Consider the following 27,073-nt stretch of genomic DNA (forward strand, 5'->3'; position numbering starts at 1 on the left):
TGCGGTGAAATTCCTGGCGGGGGGAGCGGGAGGTGGCGGCGCTGAGGGCTCGGAGCAGGAGGCGGAGGGCGGCTCGGAGCCACGGCCGCGCTGCCCTGCCCGGGACCCTGCGTGCTGTGGCGGCCGGCGCCGAGCCAGACCCCCGGCGGGCGCGGAGCGGACGGGCTGAGGGACGCTCGCCGCCACCTCTCGCAGCGCCAGGAGCCGCGCCGTCCCCGCCGCCGCTGGGACTCCCTCCCCGGGCAGAGCGGGGGAGAATGACGGAGCTCCAGTCCGCCTTGCTACTGCGGAGACAACTAGCAGGTACCTGGGCCGGCGGCGGAGGAAGGAAGGGAGAGCGGCGGGTGATCCGCCGCGGGGGAGCAGCGGCCGGGCGGCCTCGGAGGGGCCGCGGCCCGCAGCGGGGGAAGGAAGGGGCGCCGGCTCGGGGAGGGGGCGGGCGGGAGTGCGTGTGTGTGTGAGGGGGAAGGGGAGATTACGGCCCCCCCTCGCCGTGCTGTGCCCAGCCGGGAGCCGAGGGAACTAGGCCGAGCGGGGGAGGGGGAGCCCGACCGGCGACTGCTGCCAGGGGAGCCGGGGGAGGGGAGCGGGGCCGGCACGGTGCGGGAGCGTCCCCTCGGCTGTGCCCGTCCCGCCGGGGGAGCGCGGGGTGGCACCGGCCGCGCTTGTCGGCACCCCCCAGCCCCCCGGCACCAAGCCTGCAGGACTCCTCGTCCCCTCCCCTGCGGTCCCGTCTGCCTGGGGCGGGGGGAGAGCCGAGCCGGAGCTCGTCCCGCAGCGCGGGGGATGCGTGCGGGCTGATGTTTGGGGGTGTTTCTGAGGGGCCGGAAAGAAGCGGAGGAAGGATTGTTCCCCCACCCCCGGAACGAGGCGCTCTGGGCCCAGGCTGACTCCCCGCACTCGCACCCCTTCCCGCGGGGACCTGCGGTACCCTCGTCCCGCCTCCCCTCGCCGGCTCCCCCTCACCTCCCGTGCCCGGGAGCGGGAGGCCGCTGGCCCCTTTGTTGTCAGGAGGAGCGGCGGGGGCTCCGCAGGCACCGGCGGAGGGGACATGACCGGGCAGCAGCGGCTGCGGGCGGGGGAGCGGGTGGGACCGCTGCGGGGGGACCCGCGGGGAGAGGGGTGGGGGGTCCGCCGGGGGCGAGAGGGCGGGACGGGCGCGGGGGAGGAGGAGTTGGGCACCGGCCTGGGGGCCGGACTCGGCCTGGCCGCCGCGGCCGGCCGGCGGCGGAGGGGAGCGGGGTGTCATCGGGGTGTCCGACGGGCTCGGTGTCGCCGCGCCCCCTCCCTTTGTCCCCGGGCGGGCGGCCGAGCTGGCCCGGCCCGGCCCCGCCGAGGGGCCCCGCATGCGCGGGGCCGCACAATGCGGCTCCATGTGTGCGCTGCCACACTTAAAGGGAAACGAGCCGGCAGCGCTCCCTTCCTCCCTCCCCCACTTGCACATGTTCGCCGCATCCTCTGCCTGCTGGGCCGGGATACGGCGATCCACTCGAGGAAGCGCACGGTTCTGCACGGTACCTTGGGAGACTGGGGTCGCCTTTTTCGTCCCTTACGTAAAAATTGCTTCGTACCCAGTTAAGGAAATGTGTGCCAGGTGTACCTAAACTCGGGCAATTGCAAAACTGGCTGGAGTTGGCCGAGTAGCCATACAAAGGGACAGGGTCACTGGGTGGCACAGGAATTCCCGGAGGAGAATTTTGGCCCGAAACTTCAGTTAATGTCGTTGGAAGCCTAAGGGTGGAAAGCAGCATTGTTAGCAGTAAAGACATGAGGTTGCATAACCGAGTATAGCGAGCTGGATGATGTGTTTGTGCATCTCCAGCACTGTTTTCTGGCCTCGGTTGATGATCAGTTTGAGAAACTTCAATATCGTTGACTACTAGTGCAGAACCTTTTACCCCTTTAACGTGAAGGTCTTAAAAAAAAAAAAAATCTTGTACTGTGGCTAAAATCGCATACTGTGGCCTTGGTCCTGAACATCAGCATGCACCTGTTAATGCCCTGGTAACTGCTGAAGTTATTAGTGACATCCAGTGAGGTGTCTGCACGTTCAGATAAGCTAATAATGCCTCGGTATGGGCTTACTGCAGGAGCTCCAGACTGGATCTGATGTGAAGCTTCTCTCTCCTATATATGATACCTAAAGGGAAACAGTGTAGAATAGTTGCTTTCTAACTTGATAAAAAAAAGCATTTGGTAACCTAGAATAGTTGTTCAGCTGTCTGGAATTTATCTTTTAATTCAGTAATTGTGCTCCACAAAAGAAAGTTGGACATTTGGTTGAAGTATCTTGATAGTAAGCATTCAGCTTCTGTGGTGTTGTTTTTGTTTATTTGTTTGGATTTTTTTGTCTTGTGAGATCTTAAGGCCTTGTGTAAGCACAGACTGGATATCTAAGTACATTTGTTAGACCACTAGATCTAGGGTTAACTTCTGTTTAATTTTCTGCTCACTCTAATCTGAAGGCTTTATGTGTACTGGTAAAAACTGGGGAACTTTTCTAGTTGCCCCTATTACTGATTCAGCTGTACTGACTGCAGCAGTTTTCTTACATCATACAGCTATTCTGGGGGTTTTATGTTTTAAGTAATACCAATACCTTTGGTATCCCTTTACATGTACTAAAAGAAATTGAAACCAGATTAAAAGTGACTTTGGGTGTGCATGAAGTATGGCGAGCATTGAAGAAGAGTCTTGAACTCTTCAAAAGTCTTACGTGGAATAATTGACCTGAGAAAGTTACCATGTATGGAAGAAACTATTTTCTGTGTGACATCTGAACTGAGCTGGCAATGGACTGACACTGGTTTTTGTGGTGTCGGGCTGCTTGAAGTCTTAGCGTGTAGAGGTTGAGCTTCATGATTTTCCTTCCCTACTGCTCACTGTCTTCCAAGACTCGTCTGCTCCAATGTGTCCCTTTGTTACTACCCACATTGTTTCTTCTACCTCAAACCAAAAGCCACCAGTCTGGTGGCATTTGCCCTGGTGGGACTGATATTCAGTCTCTCTGCTCCATGCAGCTTTTGCCTACATCAGGTGTGGTGAGTCATGGACTTGTACCTGGTGGTTGGGTTTTGGAGAACAGTAAATAGTTGATATGAGTTATGTGCTCTAAGCTAGTTTAAATTGCTCTAGGTCATTCAGTAGTGCTTCAATAATGACAGATTTGAAGACATCCAGAAATGAAGGGAGATTGAAGTGAGGATCTGAAACCTATACAATGATGGAGCAGTAGAGGAATATATAATTTTTTTTAATGGTGAGACCCTGGATATCTCTTTTCAATGTCCAGAAGTAAAAACAATGTCAGGAAGAGAGAGGAATGTTAAACAGTAGTTCTCAGAGTGGCTACCTGTTGGTCCCCCATATGCTTTGGTTCTTAATTATGGGGAAAGGTGTCTGGCATGGAGCACTTTAATGAGCTGTTTTAATTCCTGAGTACTTTGTCAAAGTATAGGTCAACTGATGAGGCTGTTGGCTGTCAGTGAGATGTAAAACAATGGGCCTTACCAAATAGAGCAAAACTTGACAGCCTGAAGTTGCTCCAGTGAGTGTATGAAGACAGACTTCTGTTTATTTTATTTCTTTTTTTTTTTCTCAAAGAGCTGGCTTGTAACTTGATCAGGGAGCTGGTACCACAGCACCATGTACAACATGCTTGTGTGCTTCAGTGGCATGTTCTGGATGCTGATAATGCTCAGAGAGAAGGGACATTCAATGACAGTCACAAAATATAACTTCAAGTTACATGTGGGTTATTTTTTAATCTCCCAAATTCTATGTGGCTTCACAGTGCCTTTGCTAATGAAATACTGAGCCTGATCCCCAGGGACTAAGTGTAGTAGCTGTTTTTATAGTGACATGTGCTCACCCCCATTTAGGCATAAGAACAATTCAAAGTAATAAGAACTTCTGGTAGTTTTTATGGGTTTGGGTTTTTTGTTTTTTTTTAAGTCTTAAGGAAGTGATGAGTTGGGATCTCTTAATATCAAAGCCATTTAAAAAGGGTGGACTAACTAGAGCTGGAGGATCAGCTATCTATGGATATCTGTCAAATTAAATGTGGTTCCCTCCCAAATCAACTTAATTGTAAGCAGTAGCAGCTTCTGGAAATAGTTTAAAATTCAAACATATTTATTCTTACTTTTTTGGTTGGTGGGGTTTGGTTTTTTATTGGTTTTTGGATTTTTTATTTTGGGGGTTTGTTTTTGGTTTGGTGGATTTTTTTTTTTTTTTTTTTTTTTGTGGAGGAGAGCGGCACTTTGTGGCTTGATAATAATGTGAAATAGAAGCTATGATCTGTCCATTTCTTCCAGGCAGAGTGCAGGAAAAACTACACGAAAAAAAAGTGCCCCTGAACTTAAAAAAAAAAAAGTCTCTGGCAAGTATGTAGATCAGTGTAGCACTGGGTTAGCAGAGTTCACCCCTCAGGGGAGCTGGTGGAGGATAAACTGTTCTTTTTACAGCCCCAAAACTTTATGTTCTTTAAAAAGAGATGCAGACAACAGGGTGTAAGGCTTCTCTTCCAGTCTCCAGAGCTGTCGAGCCCAAGGTTTTACAGACTGAGGTATGTCTCTGAATACTTCTATTTCATCTTTCTGCCAAATTCTTGCTGACTTTAGAGTAGGCAGACTTGTCTAGTTCAACCAGCAAAATCACATAGGGAGGATGCAGTTAAATCAGCAGCGCACGGTGGAACTAGAAGTGCAAGTTCTCTGTAACATAAACATGGAGCACTGGAAATGGGAATAACCATGCCTTTGTTGGCTGAAGTTGAGCTGGGCTGTAAATAATCTCCCAATTTAGGATACAGAAAAAGCCACTCTAATGCTTTTCTTAAACGTGAGAAACATGGCATTATTTCAGTTTAAAGTGTGTATAGCTTCTATTTCAAAGCAGAAATGTCTAATTAAAAACTAGCAAGTTGGAGAACTGTATTAAATACTTAATGTGACAGTTGAACAATTTTTACTTCTGCAGAAAACTCTTACTGGGTAATGTTGAGCTAGGTGAATTTTTGGCAATTAGATACAACTTTTAAAAAAAATCGATTTGAGTAGTGAATGGAGAGGGAATTGCAAAATGAAAACCATACATCAAAGCTGAGATGCTGCATATTTCTGAGGTGGCTGGTGTATAAGACATCTTTGTTTACAGTTAAGCACTGGCTTATAGTAAGTTTGTCTGCAAGATAATAATTTGAGAGGCACTGATGTGAGGTATTACTTTGGTACTAAATTGCCTGGTATCTCCTTTGTGAAGGTCTGTTCATATAGGCAGTAATACTCTGTATTATCCCAAATAATTAGGACTTCAAGGTCCTGCATATGTAAAATTTAGCATTTTAATTGGTCCTGAAATTATAGGCACTGCTCCATATTGTTTTTAGAAGACTCATGTTTTTAGATAACCATCAATTTTTTTGGTCTGTTGCTTTTTGGTGTACTTAGGTACAGCATGTGTGTGGCAGTCACCTTATCCCCCTGACAGCATAGGGCCCTGTTACAGCAGATGAGATAATCCTGATTCTTTGAGGTTGTACTGACAGAATTATCAAAGCTGCCTTTCTCAAGCTGACTTTATAGACAGTATCATTGCCAAAACACAGGCCTTGCTCAGACTCCAATCACTACAACAGCACAAGCAGCCTGAATTTCAGTTGCACTGTAAATAACATGATAAATGTGACTAATGGTGAACTTTGCCTGCTACGTGTTAGTTTTCCAAATGGTTCTCTTGTAGAAATAGTCTGAACTTTGCATCTTCAGAGGAAAGAATATTTATAACAGCACCACCAGCAAAATTTCAGGGGTGCTGGCAGTTTTGGAAAGTGAGGTTTGGCTAAACTAAGAATGGAAGGGCTTGATGACTCAACCACTTGCTTAAACAGGATGAAGCAATAACCTGCCTCATCAAGGAGTCACTGCCTTGGCTCTGCCTAGGTCAGTTTACTAATCTTTCAGGGAAAGAGCCAAACTTACCATGAGCTCGGAGTTCTTTGCTTCTCTGCTCCCCCCAAACAAGGTATTGTAAGTTACACCACAGTAAGGGCATATCTGGATCTGGCAGTAGAATTATTTATTCCTGTTTTGTTTGAGAATAGTGGAATGGGAGAACAGTGCTAGAGATCCTGTGAAGTAAGGAGCAAAATTCATACCATTTGAGAAAATACTTTCATTAGAATTTTTGCTTTGTTGGTAAAAGCTTCATTTGGAGATGTTAAATCATGCAAAACCAACTAAAATGACTTGTGTGATTGATACTGATACCTACTTCAGTATTATTTGCTGCAGAACTGTAAACTAAGGATTTATCATTTTGCTATATATATGTGTTTGTTTAAGAGAAACTGATAAGGATAAATCAAGGAGAGTGAATGGTCTTCAGGATAAACCACATGTAATTGTAGGTGATTCTGCCTTGACTTTTCTGTATAGTGTTGAAACTATTTTTTAGTGCAAGACAGAACAATATGTGCATATTCAACTAATGTAGGATTACTTGGTCCCTTCTGTAGTTGGTACAAGTTGGTTTTTAGTTCCCCTAAAGCCCTATGTTAAACAGTTTGAAAATAAGTGACCTTTGTAGGTGATACTTGCTTGCCTCAAGTAGGCATTCTGCTCAGTTTTCTTCCTGTAGTGTGTTTAATCAACTTCTGTTTTGATGTAAAATACAACAGTTTGTTCCTAGCATAGAGATGGGGTTCTAATGAAGCGGATCTATCTGAAGGGTGGCTGCTATTCTGAAAGCAAGAACTAACCAAATACTGAAATGAGTGTGCAGACTTGGGTGCCTGGAGAAAGGAGAGCAGGTGGGTTGTGTGAGGAAGAAGGCATGTGACTCCTGAAACTCTCCTGTACACTTTTTGTTCCAGTGTATGGGAGCAGAATCAGGGCAGCACTTCACGTGCAGGCCTTTGCTGTCACCCAGCTGCACCTGCTCTGTGCTTCAGTTTTCAGTGGTGTGTGCCCATCTTTCAGTCTTGATGAGATCTTTCACTCAGTAAAGTCTCTAGTAGGCTTGAGCTTTAGGCCATCCTGCAAGTGTAAATGTTCATACTTGCTTTTCTTTCCTACTCTCAAGTCCAAGGCATATCAGCTGGAGCAGAGATCAGATATCCAGACCTTGTAAGAACACTAAGTATAGCAATCTAATTGAAATGGGGGTTCCATAAAAATATCTGCTCTCCTGGACATAAATGTTAGCAGTTTTTGCACAGGTTTAGAGTAATAATAAAGACTTTTTGACAGAAACTCTCTGTAAATGTTTTCACATACAGTCTCTTTGTGTGTGGATTGTTAAGGGAAATGTATTTCTGTGCTGTCATCATACACCTCATAGGTCAAGCTGGCTGTTTTTTTAGCTGGCTGGCATTTGGTGCTGATGTAGAAGGTGGTGCTGTCAGGAGTCATTTAAAGGAATGTCTTAAAACAATTCTCAATAACAATGTGGCTCAAGTTAGGATATGCAAGCCTGTTATTCATATTATAAGCAGGAGAGAAAACAAGCTGGAAAATTGTCCTTGACTTGCACAACAACTTAGATGTTAACATCTCCTTAGATGTTAATGTCTCCCTGTGGCATAGACATGGTATAGAGCCTTTTCAGTGGATTTCTAATGTTGTTCTGTTTTTGTCTATGAGCCCTACACATCTTAGAACCCTTGGCTCTGTGCAGTAGTGCTGTTTCATGATTAATGTGTATGTGACTACTCAGAAGATATTTGCATGGATTTTTTTTTCATAGCTTTAGTCTAGTGGTAATTAGCTTTTAAGAAGTTTATCAGCTTCTCCTGTCCATGGTAAATTCAGCTACATTAATGGCACCTAGGATAACACCTGTCTTTCCAGATTCCAGCAGTTGTGTACAGTAGGCATCTGAAACTTGAAGTCTCTTTGCAGTGACAGAAGTAAGTGTGTGTAGAGTGTGATTCATCTGACCTGTTTTTGACACCTGCTTCAGGATGAGATAATCATGGTGTCTCAAACTGCTTACCCTGATAAGATCTCTTCAATGCTGCCGAGGGTGACCGTCTCAAATGCAGACAGATGCAGATACCCAATGAGTACTTGTCTGTCCTCCATGCTTGATGCCTGTTTCCGCTCTTAAGAGGTAAAGTGGAGGTGGCATTTCTGTTACACTGAGTGTGACAGATGAATGTGGCTCTGTTCTGCAGTTTGCTGTACGGGCAAAGCACTGAATATTCCTTGATGTCATAATTGCTTCCTTTTACATGTGGGTTTCTGAATCAGGGTTCTTCCAAGTCTTTTTACTATCTTTGTTTTTCCCTTCCTCATAACGCTTCCCCTCAAAATTCAAAACTTACTGGGAGTGATTTTGCTGTGGTCTTTTAACAGACCTTACTCAACCTCCATTTTAACCTGGGTAGTGTATTGCTGGTTTCTGGTCTGATGTGATACACAGCATGCTTCTAGCAGTCTAGTCAAAGAAGGCTGTTCAGGAAACCCTTTACCTAGCACTGTTCTCCCATTTCTACCAAAATGACATGGCTCATGGTAATTTGAACATATATTCTGAATTTACTGTTGAACTTAATTCTGGAAGCATAACTCTCAAAACTTCAAACAACACTATGGCTTTCAAAGGTTTTCATTAGATGAGTATGTTTGTATTTCCAGTGATTTGGACAGGAAAGTAATTTGTTTTGAAAGAAAAGATTTGTGGTTCAGTAGGCAAAATGTGGCCCACAGTAACTTAAGTTTAGATACTTGCTTATTGGCAAATGCATTGAGGGAGGGGAAAGCAGACCTTCCTTCTGTAGTGTGGGATGTTGGAAAAGGATTGGTTTGAGTGTGTGTACACAGAAGGGTCTGTGTGTGGAGAGTGCTGCAGAAAGGAAATGCCTCAAAATAGGTTGTGACTGTTCTTGCCTGTCTTTAGGATTCTCAGGTGAAATGGTGCATGGGAACAGACCGTGGGCTGGGTAAACTGGGTTGCCAGGTTAGATCAGTTGCTGGGTATCTTGTTCTAGTTGAGACTATCGAAGAGCTGGTTTTGAGACCTGTGAGAGAGAAATGTAAAGGAGCATTGACAGTGTCTACTGATGTCCACCTCCATGGTTTTAAGGGATTATGGGAAGCTCGTTAAGAACCAAGGCAGTACCAAAAACCTGCAAGTTCCTGGTTGATGTGTTAAGACTCAGTTTTCCACTGAATAACTAATCTGAACTTTCAATTATCTGTGTCCAGGCATGCTATGACTCTTATGACTGTGGAGCTACAGAATATACAGAATCAATAAACTCAATTTTTAGCTTAATTATATAATAATGGGATATCTTACTTGTAAAGTAATCCCCATCTCCATTTACTCAAGTTTCTCTGGTACCTTAATCCTCATACCTGTCGTGGCAGTTTTAGGAACTTTAGGTTAGTGCTGCTCTCCATTTGTTTGCAGAGCTGAACTATGTCCATGGTTAGGAATTTGACTGGGAATAAAATCAAAAATCAAACAAGAAACCTCTAGCCTTGTCCTCTGTCCTTCTAAAATCTGCTTTTCTGTGCAAAGCTAAGGAAGACTTCACAGGTATAGCTGAGGAGATGGCAAGTGAAGCAGTACACAAAGGTGTGTAGCACTGCACTGAGATGCAGCTTGCCTGTTGTTGTGTAACCCTTCTTACAAATTTTTTGAGCTCAGAATTTGATTTGTAGAAGCCTGAAATGCTGCCCTTATTAAGGAGTGATGTGTGGAGCACTGGAAATTAATTAGTTGCCAGGCTAAACCTAAAGCTTCTACTGAAATGATTGGTAGACTCTCTGCTAAAGACAGGTTTCTCTTGACTACTTTAGTCTCCCTTCAAAATAATTTCTATGTCCTTCAGAGACTTAATCTGTTCCGTTTTAAGTGTTGTCTATTTGTCACTCCCACAGTGGCTATCAGGAGTGTGTGCATATTTGGTGCTACATTTAGTCTGAACTTCTTGGGGGAGCTTGTGCAGCTAGGGAGAACACGAGGAAAGCAGATAAAATTGGAGAGCTTGAGGCATACATCTCCACACAGAGATCATGTTACTTTATCATAATCTCAGCCCTGATTCTCTAGAATCCGAGATGTACATCTGGATCTTGCAGGGGGGAAAGTTTTGGAAATTGTAACTGACTTAAGAGAAGTAATAGGACTATATGGAAGTCACAGTGTGGGGTACAGAGAAGAGTCTATAATGAGGATTTTCAGTGTGAACAGTTGTTGGAAGCTCCTGGACTGGTGCTGAGACAACACAAGTCTAAGGTGCAGCAGATATTAAGTGCTGGTATGGCCTGCTTGCTGTGAGAGCTGTGTAAATCAGCTGGATGGTTTATCCAGAAGCCTCAGCCAGGACTTGGGCTCCCTAGTCCGGTTTTGTGTTGTATTCTATTCACTGTCTGCACAAAACTCAAACACTGTGTAATTTACTAAAGATGCTGCTATTAAAAAGTATAGGAGCTCATATTTTTAAAGCTTTGTACTGTAATGTAGCTTAAAATACTGAAAGAGTTCATATGCAGCGGCTGTGCGGGTGAGATGTCAGGCTGAAAAGTTTGGATGCCGTACATAGCTGTTCTAGGGAGCTATGGGCCTCCTTCTGCTTAGTCATTTCTGTTGATGCTGTTTTGCTCTGGGATTGGTGAAGCCTCTTGGCTTATATAAAGGCAGTTTCAGTGAGTGTGGGAACATCAGTAGCTTGATGTAAACTAAACACTGAAACTGGAAGTGCAGCCCGTGGTACTGTGTTGGCTCAAGTTTAAGGCAATGGGAACTAAGTTCTGCTTTAGTAAGAGCTAAAGGGACAGACAGTGTGTTGTGTGGCAGATCATGTGGAAAGGGAGCCATAGGGCTTTAAAATCTGTTCTGGATTTAAACACTCTGTTGGATTATGGGCCTTTAGGCTTCCTCACCTCCCAAATCAGGTATTGGATTTAATCCCAGGTTCAAGGCTGGGATTAAAGGAACTGAATGTCTAATTTATAAGCAGACACTGGATTCTGTTCCAAGTATGTTGCTGCTTGGCAGCTGTCCAGGTGTGTGCTGCTTTAGCTGTTAGCTGCTGCTTGGTCTGCAAAGGGCTCTACCTGAAACTGCTTCTAGACTGAGTGTGACTATGTTTGGATTTTTGTTTTCTTTTGCTGGGTAGAAAAATGCCTATTATATTAAATAATCAGAAATTCAAAAAATATTGTCAGAAATGCTAAACTACAGACTGTAATATATAGTATTTGCAAGTAAATGGCATTTAATTAGGCATGGACATGATGGAAATATGGTAATGTACTCATTTATGTTTAAAAAGTACAGCATATCTTCATCTGAACAAGAAATCTCAAAGTAAAGCTGTTGGAAAAATAACGTAGAAGGATACAATTCTTCATAGGCGTCTGGCTTCTCTGCTTTTCCAGGACTTTTAGGGCAGTTCTTCAGCAGGGCTTTGTAGTGGGCCTGCACTAAGAGCTTGTTCCCCTCTCCCTGCCTGGACAAGGGAGCTGAATTCTTTGCTTTACCCACATGTTTGTCTAGGAAAGCTGCTGTTCAGGCTGCAAGCAGTTAATGCTGTGGCTGCTGGGGACTGGCAGGCGCAGGGAGCAGGTGTCTGTCCCCTGCCATGGGAGCAGTGTCAGTGTCACTTGTGCGGTGGGCAGTGACACCAGCCTGGCAGCAGCCCTGTGTCACTGAGCCGCGTGTGTGTGGTCCTTTTGTGCCTGCCTGCATTGCTGCTCCTTTGGGGTTTAGCTCCAGGGGTTTCACTACTCTGTGCGGCTCAGCTAGTGAAGGGAGAGGCAAGAAACAGGCGATACTACTGGTTGACTTGTCTGGTAAAACACTCACTATATCCAGGGGAAAAAAACAAAGCCAAACAAACCTTGGGCCCTTGTTTGCAGGTTTTAATGAGTAACAGCTACTGGCTGTCCATGGTAAAGCAGCCAAGGATGATGCTTTTCATGTCTCAGTGCAGAACTTTCCTGAGACTTCCTTTTTTGTCTGCCTGCCAGCCATGTTGTTTAGTTTAACATAAATAATCTGGATGGAAAAGCTCATTTTTAAATTGCTGTTGGTAATTCTGCATACCTCTTGTGGAGAAGGTGTATGAGCTTATATTAATTGTTTTTCCTAAGAGTGTTTCTGCAATCAGTAGCTGTTTGAGCTGTGCTTCAACGCTGCTGTCATGGAAGGAAAATAACCTTTTCACAAGCTGAGACTGATGGCACCTCCTGTAAAAAAAGTGATATGCTCATTTGCTTTATAGGCAACATCCACTAAGCAGTCGTCTTTAGCTGCTTTAACTGAAGATTTTTGTTAATGATTGTCCCTTTCATACAGTTTGCAGATGTTCTGCATTAAAGGAGTTGGCATCCAGGAATCTTACTCCTTCTCCCAAGTTCTCTTGCTATTGCAAGACCATATAGTGCTACATGGTCCTAGGTGAGAGTCGGAGTGTAAGAGCTGTCTCTCTTTGGGAATAAATACACAAAAAATGTTTTGAACTACTTAGGAATAAAGTTGTTTGAGGCTGAGACAGATGTTGAAAGAAATTGAAACAGCACACATTAAGAAATAGAGAAGAAAATGTGTATATTGGCTTTGGAAATAATGTGGCATATTTAAATAGAAACATTTTGAAGTTTTTCAGTCTTAATTTCTGGCAGTCTTTAAAGTCTTATCAGTGAGCAGTGATAACTTGCAAACAATAAAGAAGCTAAATGTGAGTAGTTTGAGTTACAGCAGTTCACACATAGCTCTGCACAAATCCTTTCTTCTCTGTGGAAATGCAGAAATGATGGGACTTGCGTTTCACAGGCTTAAATTCAAGTTTCAAAGTCTTAGTTGTGATAGTAGAACCTGTTATTTGAATTCTGACTTCTGTAGCTACTACAGTGGGTATTCTGTATTACAGTATTAATAATATCTGAAATGAAGATGTAAATGTCCTGAGCAGAGATGGCTTTTTTCACAAACAATAGGCAATTTTTAAAATGAGATCTTTCCTGAAAAAGCAGGTTATATTCAACTGCTGAGGTGGTGGAACTTTTAATAGACCATGCTGAAGAAATGTTTGTATTAAGGAGGTAGTAAGAGACTGATGCAACTCTTTTAATGTGAGAGGCTCACCTAGACTATCTACCTTTTCAGCTAAGATTAAATACTTACTAAAGCTTGTGCAGCTGTTTCCACAAAGTTTTATAGATGCCAGAGTCTGAAAACTGATTTGCTTAGAGCAGGCATGGCCATGCTGTAGCTTTTGGGTTTGAGGTTTGCATCTTGGTTAGAGAGCCTGTGATGGTGCCTTTTCTTAGAGGCATTGTCTGGAGAAAACATGATTGGGCTCAGTACCCAAATCTTTGTCTTGCACCTTGGGGGTTGGGTGGCTGACCTTACCTCCTGATTACACCCTTCTGAGTAGCTCCTGGGAAAACCCCTTTCAATATGTTCCTTGGGGTTTTAGAATTGAGTCATCTTTGTGGATAAGTTTGACTAAATTAGTAATGACTAAAGTTGATATTCCTGCTGTCTCCCTTTTCAGGGTCTTGGTGTCCTTCAGGTGAGCTGAGCACTTTGTTTTCTCTGTGTGGATTTAGACTCCTCTGTGTAGGGCTTGAATTGATTCTTCTTGCCTTTTTCAGCCACACTTCAAATAGTGCAGAACTTAACTGGCCACCAGTGATTGCAATCTTATGGGCAATTTGGTTTGGACTCAATGGCAGCATTTTGTCCAGCAAGGTACAAGGTTCTCACTTAAAGTTCTGCATGTGCCTGAGGGCATTATAAGGCCCCCCTGAACTTAAGTCTTACGGCTTTTAGTTTTACAAAATGGGAATATGTAGACTGTGCTGTGGAGCAGAATAAGGAGGACTGCATAGAGTCTAACTGATTATAAAATAAGTATGGTTGGTTGTTTTTGTGGTTTTTTTCCACAATAACTACCATTCTTAATTTAATCTGGAAGTTAATGACCAATTGAAGGAATAACTTCCCCCTTCCTAAGTACCCAAGACCTGTATGTACTGTTGGAAATGCTGGATGAAGAATTTGGTATAAATATGGCATTTAATGTCATTTCTGACCTGAAGCTGTCAGTTAATAGATGTTCTCACCTTCCTACCCCCACCACTGGATTATAGGCAAAACTTATTTGAAGTGTTTAATTTCACATGTTACAGGGTTTTTGTTTTCCTGGAGCAGGCTGAAAACACAAGTTCAGTGGAGTTTAGACCTAGCTGTGACTTACTTGTGTGTAGATATTTCCAGAGAAGCCTCTGTCTGGTAGTAACTGTATGAAGTAGCCTATACACTTAGAATGCTCTATAGCTTGTCTCTGATGGAAAAAATGATGAAGCAAAAGGAAGAAATAAAAACACACAGCTCCATACCAGAGCGTCTTCTATGTTCTCTTCTACTAGTTCAAAATATAGTAAATAATTATCTCCAAAATTCACTGGCACAGGTCTCAAATGTTTTGAGTCTGAAAGAAAAATCCTTTAAACAAAATAGAGTGTTGCTTTTAAGTAAAAACGTAATGTGACTTTGGTCTTCTGTTAACATTTTCTAGAGTTAAAGACAGACTTAAGCTGGCTCTTTTCTTGTAAAGCTCTTGTATTATTAGAAAACCTGTTTCCTGACCTAAACGCTGGTTGGTATCTAGTTTAGGAGACCATGTCCCATAGTTGTGTGTTGTTCTGGCCTTTCTGCTCACATGACACTCAGAGTTTTAGGGTCAGACACGGTCCCAGCTCTGGCAGAAGTGTTTGTGGTGGGGGAGCTGAGGGCACTCACTCAGGCCATGAGAAAGCACCAAGCATCGTGGGGTTTTTTGGTCATGTGTGGACCAGCAGCAAAACCAGCAAATGTGTACTACAGACACCTAAAGTTCTCTTAAATTCTTTTTCCTACACAGAGCTCAACAAAAATCCAGTGGAAGGCTTTTCAGCGGGCTTAATAGATGACAATGATCTTTATCGATGGGAAGTCCTTATTATTGGTCCTCCAGATACACTATAGTAAGTACTAATACTTCTACAGAAACTTGAATGAACTCGGATTTACTACTTCTAGTTTGCTCCTAGTGAATAGAAGTTAACTAAAACCTTGTGCTAAATCAGATAATGCTCTTCTTTTGGTAGCAGAATACGTGGGAATAGCTGGATTTGCTGTGTGTAAGTTCTAAACTGCTTTGCTCCCCTGGGAAAAGGCAACACTCATCTCTTTTTACTTTATGGGAAAGAAAGACAATAGGTGCACTTAGAGGCAGCTTCTGTTTTCTTTCATATGTAAGTAAGGCAGATAAAATCTTGCTGTTGCTGCTGGGGGGCTGTTGTTCAACTGATGTTAAACCATTACAAATTCATGTGTGTGATGGTAGAAAAATACTCAATTCAATTGGGATGTAGTTGGAGGAAACTGCAGCAGTCCACAGAATTAGCTTCAAATCCTGTCAGATTGAGATGGGAGAACTTCCAGGTGTGACCTGGAGTACTTTGGGGTGATCTACTCCAGTTTCTGGGAAAAGGTTCTCTGCCCAGGAGAGGTCAGTTTAAAGTGTACTCCTGAAGATGACCTCTGTTCTCTTCATTAAGCTGTTGCAGTAGTAAACTACTGATACAAAAAACCTTGTGACATTTACTTGGGGTCAGTTTTGGTTGCAGCATGAAGTCTGTCAGCAGACTTCAAAATTTGAAATCAAATTGCTTGGCTTTTCCTCAAGCTCACTGCACTGTGGTTCTCATGTCTTGCATGAGATGGTTTCTCCAACTTCTTTTGACCTTTTCTGAACAGTCCTGTGGTTCTGTTACATTCTCATGGCTATTTTATAAATAGTGTCAATAAAGAAATGCTGCTTCCAATTGATTGTCATCTTAGGTGTTAAAAGTTGCAATAGTGTTTTTTTTAACTCCACTTTTATTGGGTCCTGAACTTTTTTTGAGGCTTTTAGGTAAGAAGTTCTCTTCTATTCCAGTCCTTGGTTGCTGTTTTTCAGGGTAGTATTACACTGAACCCTTCTTCCCTGGGCTGTTTGATAAGGATGGTCATATATAATAGTTTAACTTAATTAACTTAATTTTCAAACATCCATCTTGTTCCTGATCCCACTTCATTTATTCTTAGTGCATTACTCTACTGACAGAAACTTTTATCAGGAATATTGCTAAAAATGGCATTGATTTCCCTTTGTTATAAATGAAAATTTGTCCAGCCAAATTAATATGAAAAAATAAAATAAATATTTATTTTGCAACCTAATTCTATCTAGAAAGGAAAACGGAGACGAGCCCGGGGTTGGCCCTGGGTGGGCAACAAGAATTCAGGTTCAGCAGAGGTTTTCTTCTATGCCCACACACCTTCATCCTGGCCCAAGCGGTTTTTATAGGGAAAATTCCTCCTGGGGCCAAGATTTCAGCAATCAGTCTTTTCTTCTATTCAGAGTCCATATGTTAATAAGATTTTCTTTTTTGGTGATGAGGGAGAACAATTCAGTGTCCCGAGTTTGTTGAATCCCTTGATGAAATTTAACAGGAATTCACATGTATCTGCCTGAGGATTTCCATGAGATCCATCTCGGGTCGTTCACGCGATGATCAGCACCTGGGGTTCCCTTATCTCCCCAGACACGGCTCATCTCCTGGCGAGCCTTACCTTCTTATTTGTAAATCAGTTTCCAATATACACCCAGTCTCACCGGCGAGGGTGGGGGGGAATCCTAATACAAACGTGTATACTCTAACAAATATTCAATATTGCATATATCATATTAGAAATGGCGCGAATTATATCTACTACATATAACACCTTTATTGACAGCTGTATTTCATTAACTGTTATCTAATGTATATCCACTTTAAAACCTGTATTTATAAGCAGTTGATATGGGGCAACCAGGGATGCCCTAGAACCTAGTAGCTTTAGGATCTACTTCTTTAAAGAAAAAGAAAGGACTTTTGCAGTTTGAAAGAAAGGGTTTGACTGGTTTGCAGCTATCAACAAATACAATCTGGTTCTCCTTGGTCTTGACATTATGGGTGTTAAAATAGTGTTTCTGGAATTCTTACCTCTGTTGGGATGAAGTATTCTTTGGAAACTGCCTGCTGTTTTTAAAACTTGTGAAAAATAAATGCTGTGGGTTCAGATCCTCTCAGCTAATTCAAAGAGCCAAGTTACTTAAAGGCAGTCCTTTTTGGGGTTGTTATTTTGTTTGTTTCTTTGGCTTGGTTTTGCTTTTGTTTTTTGTTTTGGGTTTGTTTTTTTTTTTGAGACACTTGCTGGAGCTGCACCCCTTTGGTAAATGCTGGTAAAACATGTTATTTTTCTCAGTAGCCAGTGCACTTTATTAACTCCTACTCTTACAAATACAGAAAAAAAAATTGCACTGAACAGTTTTCTTTACCAGTTGTTTTGTCTGTGTGCCTGCTGAGGAGTAGCTTGTCACAGCGTGCATCTCATGCCATCTTCTTTGGAGGTTTATATTCCACTTTGTTCTGCCTTTCCAAATTTTGTTACAGCCTTCAGTTAGAAGAAATGACAGTAGTAGGACAAATATTATTGACATTAGCAAAGTATTCCATCTGTAAACCTTTCCATCTAATACAGGCCTTCACATTTTTCAAAAGATATTATTCCTGGCCTGTAACTCCACATAAAACCTGGATGTCTCTTGTTTATTATTGTTTTCCAGTTGAGTGGGTAACTAATGCAGAACACCTCACTGTCATGCCTGAGTCACTTTAGCTTAGTGTTGAAAAGGTGGCATTGGAAGTCTTTTTACATTTAATGCTCTACACACAGCCAGAGCTTTCTGCAGTTTTTCCCTGGGGCTCACTGCTGCAGATGAGACCACAGAATTAGGATTGAGGCCTCTTAGCAGAGGAAAATGGGTGTCTGCTGGACTGGACTTGAGAAAGGCAGTTATTGGCAATACCTTTTTTTTTCCTGTTAATAAATGTACTGGGAGGGAAAAATGTAAGTTGTGATTCCAGATGGTAAATTCCTTGGCAGTTTTTTGATTTTTTTTTTTTTTTTTTCCCCCACCCCCATGGTTTTTCCCCTCTGGAACATCTTCCTAGATCTAAAAAAGATCATGTTGGGGAACTGGCAGTATCTTATAAAAGGATCTTTTGAATGTAGAAACTCTTTACATTGCATATGGAAGTGTTGATACTGTTAATTACCAACATGATGTTAAATTGTCTAAAGTGTAAACTTAGAACATCAGTAAGTTCCGATCTTCGGCTTAAGCTTACAAGAAACTCTACTAAGATATTTTTGATTCCCCAGTGAAGGTGGTGTTTTCAAGGCTCATCTTACTTTTCCAAAAGACTACCCACTGAGGCCGCCAAAAATGAAATTCATCACAGAAATCTGGCATCCGAATGGTAAGAAATGTCAAAGTTTCAATTTCTTTTTGTAGTTCAGAACTAAAATGCAGAAAGTGAAGACAAATAGATACATTTCTGTTCATGTTAGAAATATGAAACCCTGCTTTTACTTTGCCATCCTCACTTAGAGAACTAATAACAATGGCAGAGTTTTTAATAGTGCTACTCTGACAGGTTAAAATACTCTTTAAGTATTTTCAGAAGCTATTCTGAGTAGGTTCTTGCATTCTTGGTAATTGTTCAGGGATCTTTTTCTTAATTTTTTTTCCAAAGTGCAAAACTCTAGTCTGAGGAAAAACTTGACTTCTATAGCTGCCTTTTGTTATACCTTCAATTATTAAATCTTCCTGTTACTGACTTGGCAGTTCAGTGTAGAAAGCCCAAGGTTGTCCTCATCTAGTGAAGCATGAAAAGAAATCTTTTAGTCTCTCTAAAGGAGACTTCTCCTAATGTCTCATTTATTATGGACTGATGGAGATTGGATGGGAAGGTAAAATAAAACAGAAGATGGTTTTACTGGGAAAGAGAAATGTTCTTCAACTTTAGAAACTAGATGTTGAGAGGTGGGAGGAGACAGTGCTCCCATCAAAAGGACAAGGGAGTATTTTAATGCTGTGTCAGTTTCAGCTCTGGAAATACCAGAGTACTTGTCAGGCACTTTCTAATTCCAGCAGTTTAAATCATATTTCAATATGTTCCAGTAATATCCAGCTGATGCTGTTGCTGTGGAAAAAAGTCACTCGAGTTTGCTGAACTTACAGAAAAGGCTGTGGTGGAAGCCTGTCTAAATAAATATCTTGAGAGCTGCAGCATGATGTCAGACTGAGTCCTTCCTCCCCATGTGCCCTCTCTGTCAGGAGTCCAGGCACATCCAGACTTCCACCAAGCCCTGTTCATTACAGCTTAAGGTCTGCAATAGTTAATTACTTTCCCTCTTTATGAAGTGTCTTCACTAACATATTTCAGACTAGCTGGAATAAGCAGTTCATGACTGTCCTGAAGAAATGCCAGCATGTTGTTCATGACTGAAATATGCCTTGTTCTATTTTGTAGTTGACAAGAACGGCGATGTCTGCATTTCAATTCTTCATGAGCCTGGAGAAGACAAATATGGCTATGAAAAACCTGAGGAACGCTGGCTTCCCATTCACACAGTGGAAACTATAATGATTAGTGTTATTTCTATGCTGGCAGATCCCAATGGTGATTCTCCTGCTAATGTTGATGCAGCGGTAAGGCTTTCGTTGGTCTGCCAATTGTCTTCAATGTAGAAACCTTGCAATCAAGTTCTGCTTCTGGTTTAGCCAACAGTAACTTTGGGAAGAACCTTTTCTATCACAGGCTAAGGCTACCATTGTGTTGGGAAAAACGGTGATGTTGTCAGACAAAACTACTAATTAGCCTTGGGAAGTTTCTTTTCACTTCTCTGGAGCAGTCTTTCTGTCCCATGGATTAGAGCAGTGGGTTTGACTGTGTAGTTCTGTGCTCTGAGAAGGTACTCAAAGGCTTTACTGGGCATCTGACCTTCACCTCACCAGGGAGGGTTGTCCCAGACTAGATTGGAGTGAGGAAAATGGTCTGATTTGCAGCCAGAGACCAGGGTGAATCTGCAGGTGTGAGATGCAAGTGTTTGATGCAGCACGGTGTTCTGGACCATGGCATGTGCTCAGTGTGTGTATAAACACAGCTATTGGCTCTCTAGAAGAGCTGTGTCTAGAGCAGAATATAAGAGTGAGGCTGAGAAATGTTTGTAGTGGGAAGAGGGAAAAGTCTCAGTTCTGGTAAGGCACAGGGGGACAGACTTCAGGCCCTGCTCATCTGACATAACACTGACATGCTCCTGAATTGCAGTTCAGCAGTGAATGTTGTCTTCTCACAAAAGAGAAGTTCTAGCTCTTTTAACTGTGGGAGTGAGGAAGGAGATGGGAATTGTGTGATGAGAGTTTTGTAAAGGAATGTTAACCTGTTCTGTCAGCCAAGCTATATCTTCCCGAAGTGGGTGGGAGTTTAGGAGTTTCCTGGAGCCTTTGATCTGCTGTGTTGTATTTTCAAAGGTGGTTGAGCTCCCTGAAAAATCATTATGGGAACAGACTCATGTGGAACATATTTAATGGGAAGAAAACAGAAAACAAAAAGTTGCAGTGAACAATTTCCTCATTTAACCTTTTTAAATGTTGGACGTTCCCTTTTCATGTCATGTTTCTGGTGGAAACAGTTACCCAGGAAATATGGACATTTCCTACTGAGAGCACTGGGAGGAGCAAGTTATTAATAAAATGCTAATAGTGCAGTTAGAATTCCTGAGTTCACAAACTCATATGTTGAATGTAGCTGGCCTAGCCCTGAAGAAAGCACATGCTTTTAGCTATGCTTGGCACTTTCTTGACATCAGACTTTCTGTATTGTGCCCCACTCTGATAACTACTTCAGGAGTGAGTTTTTAATTTTTTGGGGATTTTTTTTCCTTAGGAAAGGTAGACACAAAATTAATTTTGCCTTAGGATAAAGGTCAAAAATAAAAACAGCTTTTTGTAGCCCAGCATGAAAGAACAAAAAAATCCAGATTTGACTGTGAAGGTAGTAGTGAGGTATCACCTTGTATGCTAGAAACTATTTTTGACTGTGGCATTACATGTTTCAAGGAACTTTTGAAGTGCTGCTGGAGCAGTTGGCTTCTCCTGCTGGACTGTAGATCTCTTCATATTAGCAAGAAACATACTCAGTGTAATGAAGAATCAGAAGCTCCTGTGTTAACCACAGCAATAAAATTTGGCAGTTACTGTAAGATACTTTTTGTCTGCTGTCAGTAGTTTCTGCTTTTAAGTGAGTCTAGTGAATAAGATGTTACAGGCAATTCACAAGATTATAGGAGCAGGGGATATACTTGCCTTCAGAAAAAATGAACTATACTTGTTGGATTACTGTATCTTGGAGTGGGAGAAAAATAAGCATCAGGAACCTGAATAGATATTTTGAAAAGCAAATAGAACAGTTAATGACCTAAAATTACATTTTTGGAGATTCAGCTGTCAGATTGGAAACTTTGCCTGCTATTCAAATCTGAACAATTCATAGAACTACAAATAGAAAAAGTAGAAACAAAAACTAAGGCTCTGAAGCTCAAGAGGGCACAAATTCAAGGCTTTTCTTGGCTTTAAGCCATCTTGTGTAAGCTGTCCTATGTCCCAGTCCAAGGAACCAAATGTTTGCTGCATGAATTGCTGAAAAAGAACAAACTAATTAGTAGCCTTATTTGTGCTTTAATAGGAAAGTTAAGACATGCTGGGCTCTCCAGTGTGCTGATTGTTTAAGTGAGCTTGGAGGTGATGAATGTTGGGATATGCTATTTATCATTCAAATGAACTACAACCTTCACTCCAATTGGGGGTGAAAAGGTGTTGTGTGCTAGATTGCATCAGGTGAAACAATGTGGGGGGTTTTGACCCCTTCCCTCACCCCTGCAGTAAGAGTATATTGCTTGTATCAGAAACTAAGAACTGTGGAACTTGATGAAATCAGGGGTTCTTTATATTTCCCCCACCACTTCTGACTGGAAGGCAGTACCCAGCACATCAATCTTAACTACACCTGATGCTCCTGTGCTTTCATCTGAGCTCCTTGTGAGCCTGGCACAAAAAAAAACTGGCTGCACTTTCTCATGTAGGTTTTTGTGATACCTTGATGTGTGCATCTCTGGGTTCACTTCCCTCTTACCTATCTTCCTGCTCATCTTTATCTTGGCTCTTCATCTCTGCAGTTCTGAAATCAGATCCCTGTCACAGGGAGCAGCCCTGTAGGTGAGCTGATTATTCTCCTAAGGTCTTTCTCACAGAGCCAGTATCTTACAGCCATATCTAACCAGGAGGTGTTTGCTTTCCAAGGACACTGCTGTGCCTCTTCTAGATACTGTGACTTCTGTATTTCTGTCCTGGAGTGTCCTGGCTAGATTGAAGGAACTGAAACTGTCTTAACAAAAATCTCAGAGTAACTGCTGGCTCCACAGTACCTGTGTACCTTTTTCACCGCTGCAGTTAAAGATACTATCTCTAACACCTAACAACAGCTTGTGGTCTACGGGTTGAGTTTGCTGCTACTATGCAGGCTGAAGCAAATAGATTTTAGCACAAACAGTGTGAAATACTGGTAAGCCACTAGGTTAGTCTTGAGTGTGCCTAAAATCCAAGGGGAAAATTAACATCCTCACTGTCTTGTAAGCAGCTGGCACAGAAACCCAGAGTAAACTTTCAAAAGTCCTGAATATCACAGGTTTTCAGTGAGGAGCTCAATGATTATAAGCAAATTTAGGTGTTGACTAGATGGCTAATGTCTGAAAACATAAACAAAAGTCTTCCTAGAACTTGTACAACTCCTTGTTGTAGGACTGACATCTGAAAGCTGTCTATTCAATTACAGAAAGAATGGAGAGAAGACAGAAATGGAGAATTTAAAAGAAAAGTTGCCCGCTGTGTAAGAAAAAGCCAAGAAACTGCTTTTGAGTGACACTTATTCAGCAGCTAGTAGCTTCACTTTTTTCAGGGTAAGTATCCTTCTCAAGACAAGTCAGTTACCTGAGTTGAGGATTTCCTGCTTAAGTGTTGCTGAACTATTTTTCTCCCCCTCAAAAGCAAAAAGAAACCCCCATACCTTTCTTCTCAGCTGCATGATCTCGGTGGAACTCTTTGCCTGTATGCAGTACTAAAGACTAAAAGAACTTAAGTGCACTTGACAGCCTGTTCTGCCAAAATTGGGGAACTTCTCTTGTATTCTTGTGGTTTGTGCTGTTCAGAAGTTGAACTTCTCTTTATCGGAATTCATCCTGCTTTATTAATGGCACTTAGAGGTTACTGGAGCTGTAATATAAGGGGGTGACAATTCCTTGATATTCATTATTGTGAAGAGCACTTATTAGAATCTTAAAAGCATCTTGAAAGTCTTACTATCTCAGGAGTTTTGGATTATCTTGCAGATGTTGGTGGCATGTTGCACATAGGAGTTAAATGAGACTTCAGTGAGGTTGTCAGGAGCCACTGAGAAGGGTTTGTTTCAGGTATCTATGGGTGTTTTAACAGAAACTCTCCTGGCATAGCAGAAAGCATCAAATTCAGATATTACTAGTCAGTAATGTCAAGAAAGGTGGTGTTCTCTTCAGCAGCCCAAAAAACATCTTTAGTGAAGAAGGCTTGGGAATAACTTCATAAAAACAGCTGTGTTCTGCTTGGAAACTGAACTGTGGCGTATCTGAGAACTTGGACAAGTTTTGACCTGAGAGTAGCTGACGTGACATTTGCATTTTTTGCCACTCTGTTAAAGAGCTTCTGACTCAAGATACTTAACTCAAATTTACACAATCCCGTCTCGGTTTTAATGGGGCTTTTTTTTTTTTTAATAACCTCTCATAGAAAGCTCTGTATTAAGGCATGGCCCTTAAATCCCTGGCCTTTGGTCACTTTGTCTTGGGTATGCCAAGGAAAAACTTCCTCCATGAGGTAATAATTTGCCACTCTTGCTTTTCAAAGCAAAACAGAACTTCATGTTGAAGCTGCCTTTTCTTAATGGTTGGTTTGGCAAATAAACTGCTCTGACCCATTTGGCTGGCAAACCCCAAATACATATTTACTGGTTGCCTATAACATACATAATTCACAGGGACAGAAATATGGCACTGTTTGTAGTTCAGACTGAACCAGAGCAGCTTACTACATTCTTCAGCCGGGTAGGTTTTTTCTAATCACAGTTGTACAGGAGAGAGTTCCTTTCTTACCCTTTTGTAAACACGGGGGGGTTGAGGGAAGGCTCCATCTGTGACAAATTAGTTCTGCAGTCCCTCTTTGCAGAAATGCTTGGATTGAAAGGAACTCTGTCCAGTATGGATTAAGCATGAAAAATGCTTAATATTGATCAAAAGACTAAGCAAAGGAACAGAAAGTCTTGTACAACTGCCTGTAACTGGAGTGCAAAAATTGTTAATGCTGCTGACTTTTTTTTTTCCTGTCTTGGAGAAAAGGAATAACTGTGAGTAACACTCCAGAGTATCCTTAACTAACCTCAGCTCTGTTGCCATGTTCAACTTAGCTATAGTGAAACAATGCTCTTGACAAATATTTTAAGTAATTGGCTGTGTTGCTTTTCTGGAAGGCAAAAGCTTTTCTAAGTCTGGTGACTCCTCCCAAGCGAGCGATGGGCAGGGAATTGGATGAGAAGGGGCCACAGCTGGTTTCAAACCATCCCAGTGTTACAGGGGGCTGTGGTGTCGGTGCTTGCAGAGCACTGCTGTACAATTTGTACCCACCTTTCCCAGTAAGTAATGCACAGCCTTTTCAGTGATAAATCTGCTGTGTTTAGCCCTGTGTGTGAATAATCAAAGCTTTACAAGCTGCGCACTCGACAAGCAACACGAGTTACAGGAGCCAGAAAGTCTGATAATTGAGCTTGGATACACAGTGTGCTGAACTAACTCCAGTCTTTCTCAGGTGATGAGTTTGGATTTATCCATCTTCTGTTCAGAGGTATGTGAAGCTCTTGAACAAGTAATAGTTATCTTCCTGAGCTTGAAAAACTAATTAACATCTTGAAAATAATTGAGGGTGAGGAGGGGTTTTATTTTAATACCTGTGATTTCTTTGCAGGTCTCCAATTGAGAAACATGGCACTGTTTTTTTTCCTGCACTCTACCCACCTATTGCTGGACTTCTGTTGTTACAAGTTGGCAAACACTGGCTGGAACTGGGCTGCAATAAAACATGCCAGTTATCAATGCTGACAAGAGCCTAACAAGTGCCAACACAAGATGATTACGCATTTTGAAATCTAATGAACTGCTTTAACCTTCAGGAAGAATTGTAAAGATGTGTACATAGCACAACATGATCCGGATAATATATATACTGTTCATGTACATCCACAAATACACATTGTACCAAATAATGCTGTCTGTAGTTAGGGATAGAATTGTGTAAATTCTAAAGATTTTAGCAGGTTTTTTCTCTCCCTATTCATTGTTTCCTGAGTTAAAAAGAACAGCAACTTGTGAAGCATGTCAAAACCAAGTTGGTTTTTTTGGTTTTGGTTTTTTTTTCCTCCCACTTTAATTTTCGTTTGACCCACCGAGGCTTAATTAAAATTTCTTGCTTATTAAAGTTTAGTATCTCTTTTTTGGGGGGTTTTTGGAAATGTGGTCCCTTTTTATTTCCTCCATCAGAACTTACAATTTTCCTAATTAAACCCTGAAAGGATTTGCTATCAATTACTTGTGTCTTCTTTTATGATGACCTTTGTAGTCTCAAAGGTGCTTTTTTTCTTCCCACCCCTTTTTTAAACTCAATTACTCATCCTTCTTGAATTTGGTATAGCAATAAAACTGGCCATGGAGCACCCTTGAGCAGCCTGATGGATTTTTAACTTCCAAGGACTTGAATGCTTTGACTTGGAAGTTTGGTTGACTAAGTTAGTCCAAAATAGGAATGAGCTGCTTTTTATGGGTGAAATTTTTGGTTTGCCTTTTTCATTGCCTGTTTGTGGGGTGGGGTGTGTTGGGGGGAGGCTTGTTTTTTCTCAAGGTTGAGTTCAAGCATGCACATTGTAGGCTTTCAAATGACTAACTTCTGGGTTTGGTATTAAAAATAGTTTCCCTCCTTTACTCTTTTCTGTGGCCCTTCATCTGCTTTGCCTTCTATCTACTTCAGAGTTTTCCTCACCTAATGTACAAAGAAAATGGCGATGTATATTTTCATGTAATTTGATTTTTGGAATTCTGTCACCTTCTGTAGTGAGTTCTTCCAAAATATAATTTTTTCCAATAATGATGTGTCAAACTGGCTGTCTTGAGTATCACAATAGGAAGGGTACAGTTGTAGCTGGAGCACAACTTACCTGAACATCATCAACAACACAACACTAGCAAACACTTGAGCAATTGGACATGCTGTGCTTCATCTTGAATAACAAAAGAGCAAACAAAACACACACTTTTATCCCTATTGTAACCATATTTGACCCTCTAGTGAGCAAATACTAATCTTAGAGTATCTGCTCACAGTCAAGCCTTTGACTAAAGAAACTATAGAAGACCTTGAAACTACTGAACTCTTTCCACAGCATAGCATAAATCACTAATAAATCAAGACTTCCAGTGTCAGAGTCAGCTTTTAAGAAGCCTTCAGTCTTAATTTGCTGGCTGGACTTCATTTTATGTTGCTGTGCAACATGCATATGGTGAAAGGCACATATTGCAGGTGTTGTGAGGGGGGTTGGCATGGAAGGAGGTGACAGTTGTTAGAGGCGAGGCAGCTCTTGGGGACAAAAAGGCATTTAGTGTAAGAAGACTTACAGGGAAAGGTCCTACTTCCTCCTATGGGTGCTTTAGATAAACAGGTATGTTTGATATCTATATTTACCTATTTGGGAATGATATTTTTTTGTGAAATAATTTGCTTTTAAGTGGCTAGCTGCTACTGCAGCCAGGTAGGTGCAGTAGTTAATGCCCCAGACACCAGAGCTGATTTGAGTTCCTGTTGGAGCACTTGTCTGAAAGGTCTTCAGAGCAGGTTTCTTTCCCACCAGCTGACTACCCTTTTCCACTTACAGTTGGGACTCTGCAGAATTTCAGTGGCATATTGTCATTCTTTTCATAAAAAAAAAAGACTGGAAAAAAAGCTGATCTTATTAAACCTACCAATGGACTTACTCCCCCACAGGCTGACCTTCCTTTTCAATTTCCA

The 27,073-nt window shown here is 42.1% G+C and overlaps 1 protein-coding gene across 2 annotated transcripts; it reads left to right on the forward strand.

Moving 5' to 3' along the window:
* UBE2G1 (ubiquitin conjugating enzyme E2 G1) lies at window positions 1-26,155 on the forward strand. Of its 2 annotated transcripts, XM_021550887.3 has the most exons (6): window positions 1-303; window positions 14,885-14,987; window positions 18,256-18,353; window positions 19,410-19,588; window positions 22,770-22,893; window positions 24,983-26,155. In XM_021550887.3, exons 1-5 carry the CDS (start codon window positions 258-260, stop codon window positions 22,854-22,856), a joined length of 513 nt encoding a protein of 170 aa, XP_021406562.1. In that variant the 5' UTR covers window positions 1-257; the 3' UTR covers window positions 22,857-22,893; window positions 24,983-26,155. The 2 variants fall into 2 exon arrangements, with proteins under 2 accessions (XP_021406562.1, XP_077643609.1); XM_077787483.1 differs by lacking the exon at window positions 1-303 and having other exon boundaries at window positions 14,882-14,987; window positions 18,261-18,353.
* The last annotated feature ends 918 nt before the right edge of the window (window positions 26,156-27,073 follow it).

Source organism: Lonchura striata, chromosome 20 (assembly GCF_046129695.1).
Source record: "Lonchura striata isolate bLonStr1 chromosome 20, bLonStr1.mat, whole genome shotgun sequence".
NCBI classification, from domain to species: domain Eukaryota; kingdom Metazoa; phylum Chordata; class Aves; order Passeriformes; family Estrildidae; genus Lonchura; species Lonchura striata.

Bases quoted from the DNA above. Each gene is read 5' to 3' on its own strand.
- UBE2G1 (XM_021550887.3), top strand. From the start codon at position 258: ATGACGGAGCTCCAGTCCGCCTTGCTACTGCGGAGACAACTAGCAG. The intron at 18,354-19,409 runs GTAAGAAATGTC...TCTATTTTGTAG, and splicing joins AGAAATCTGGCATCCGAATG to TTGACAAGAACGGCGATGTC. The intron at 19,589-22,769 runs GTAAGGCTTTCG...ATTCAATTACAG, and splicing joins CTGCTAATGTTGATGCAGCG to AAAGAATGGAGAGAAGACAG.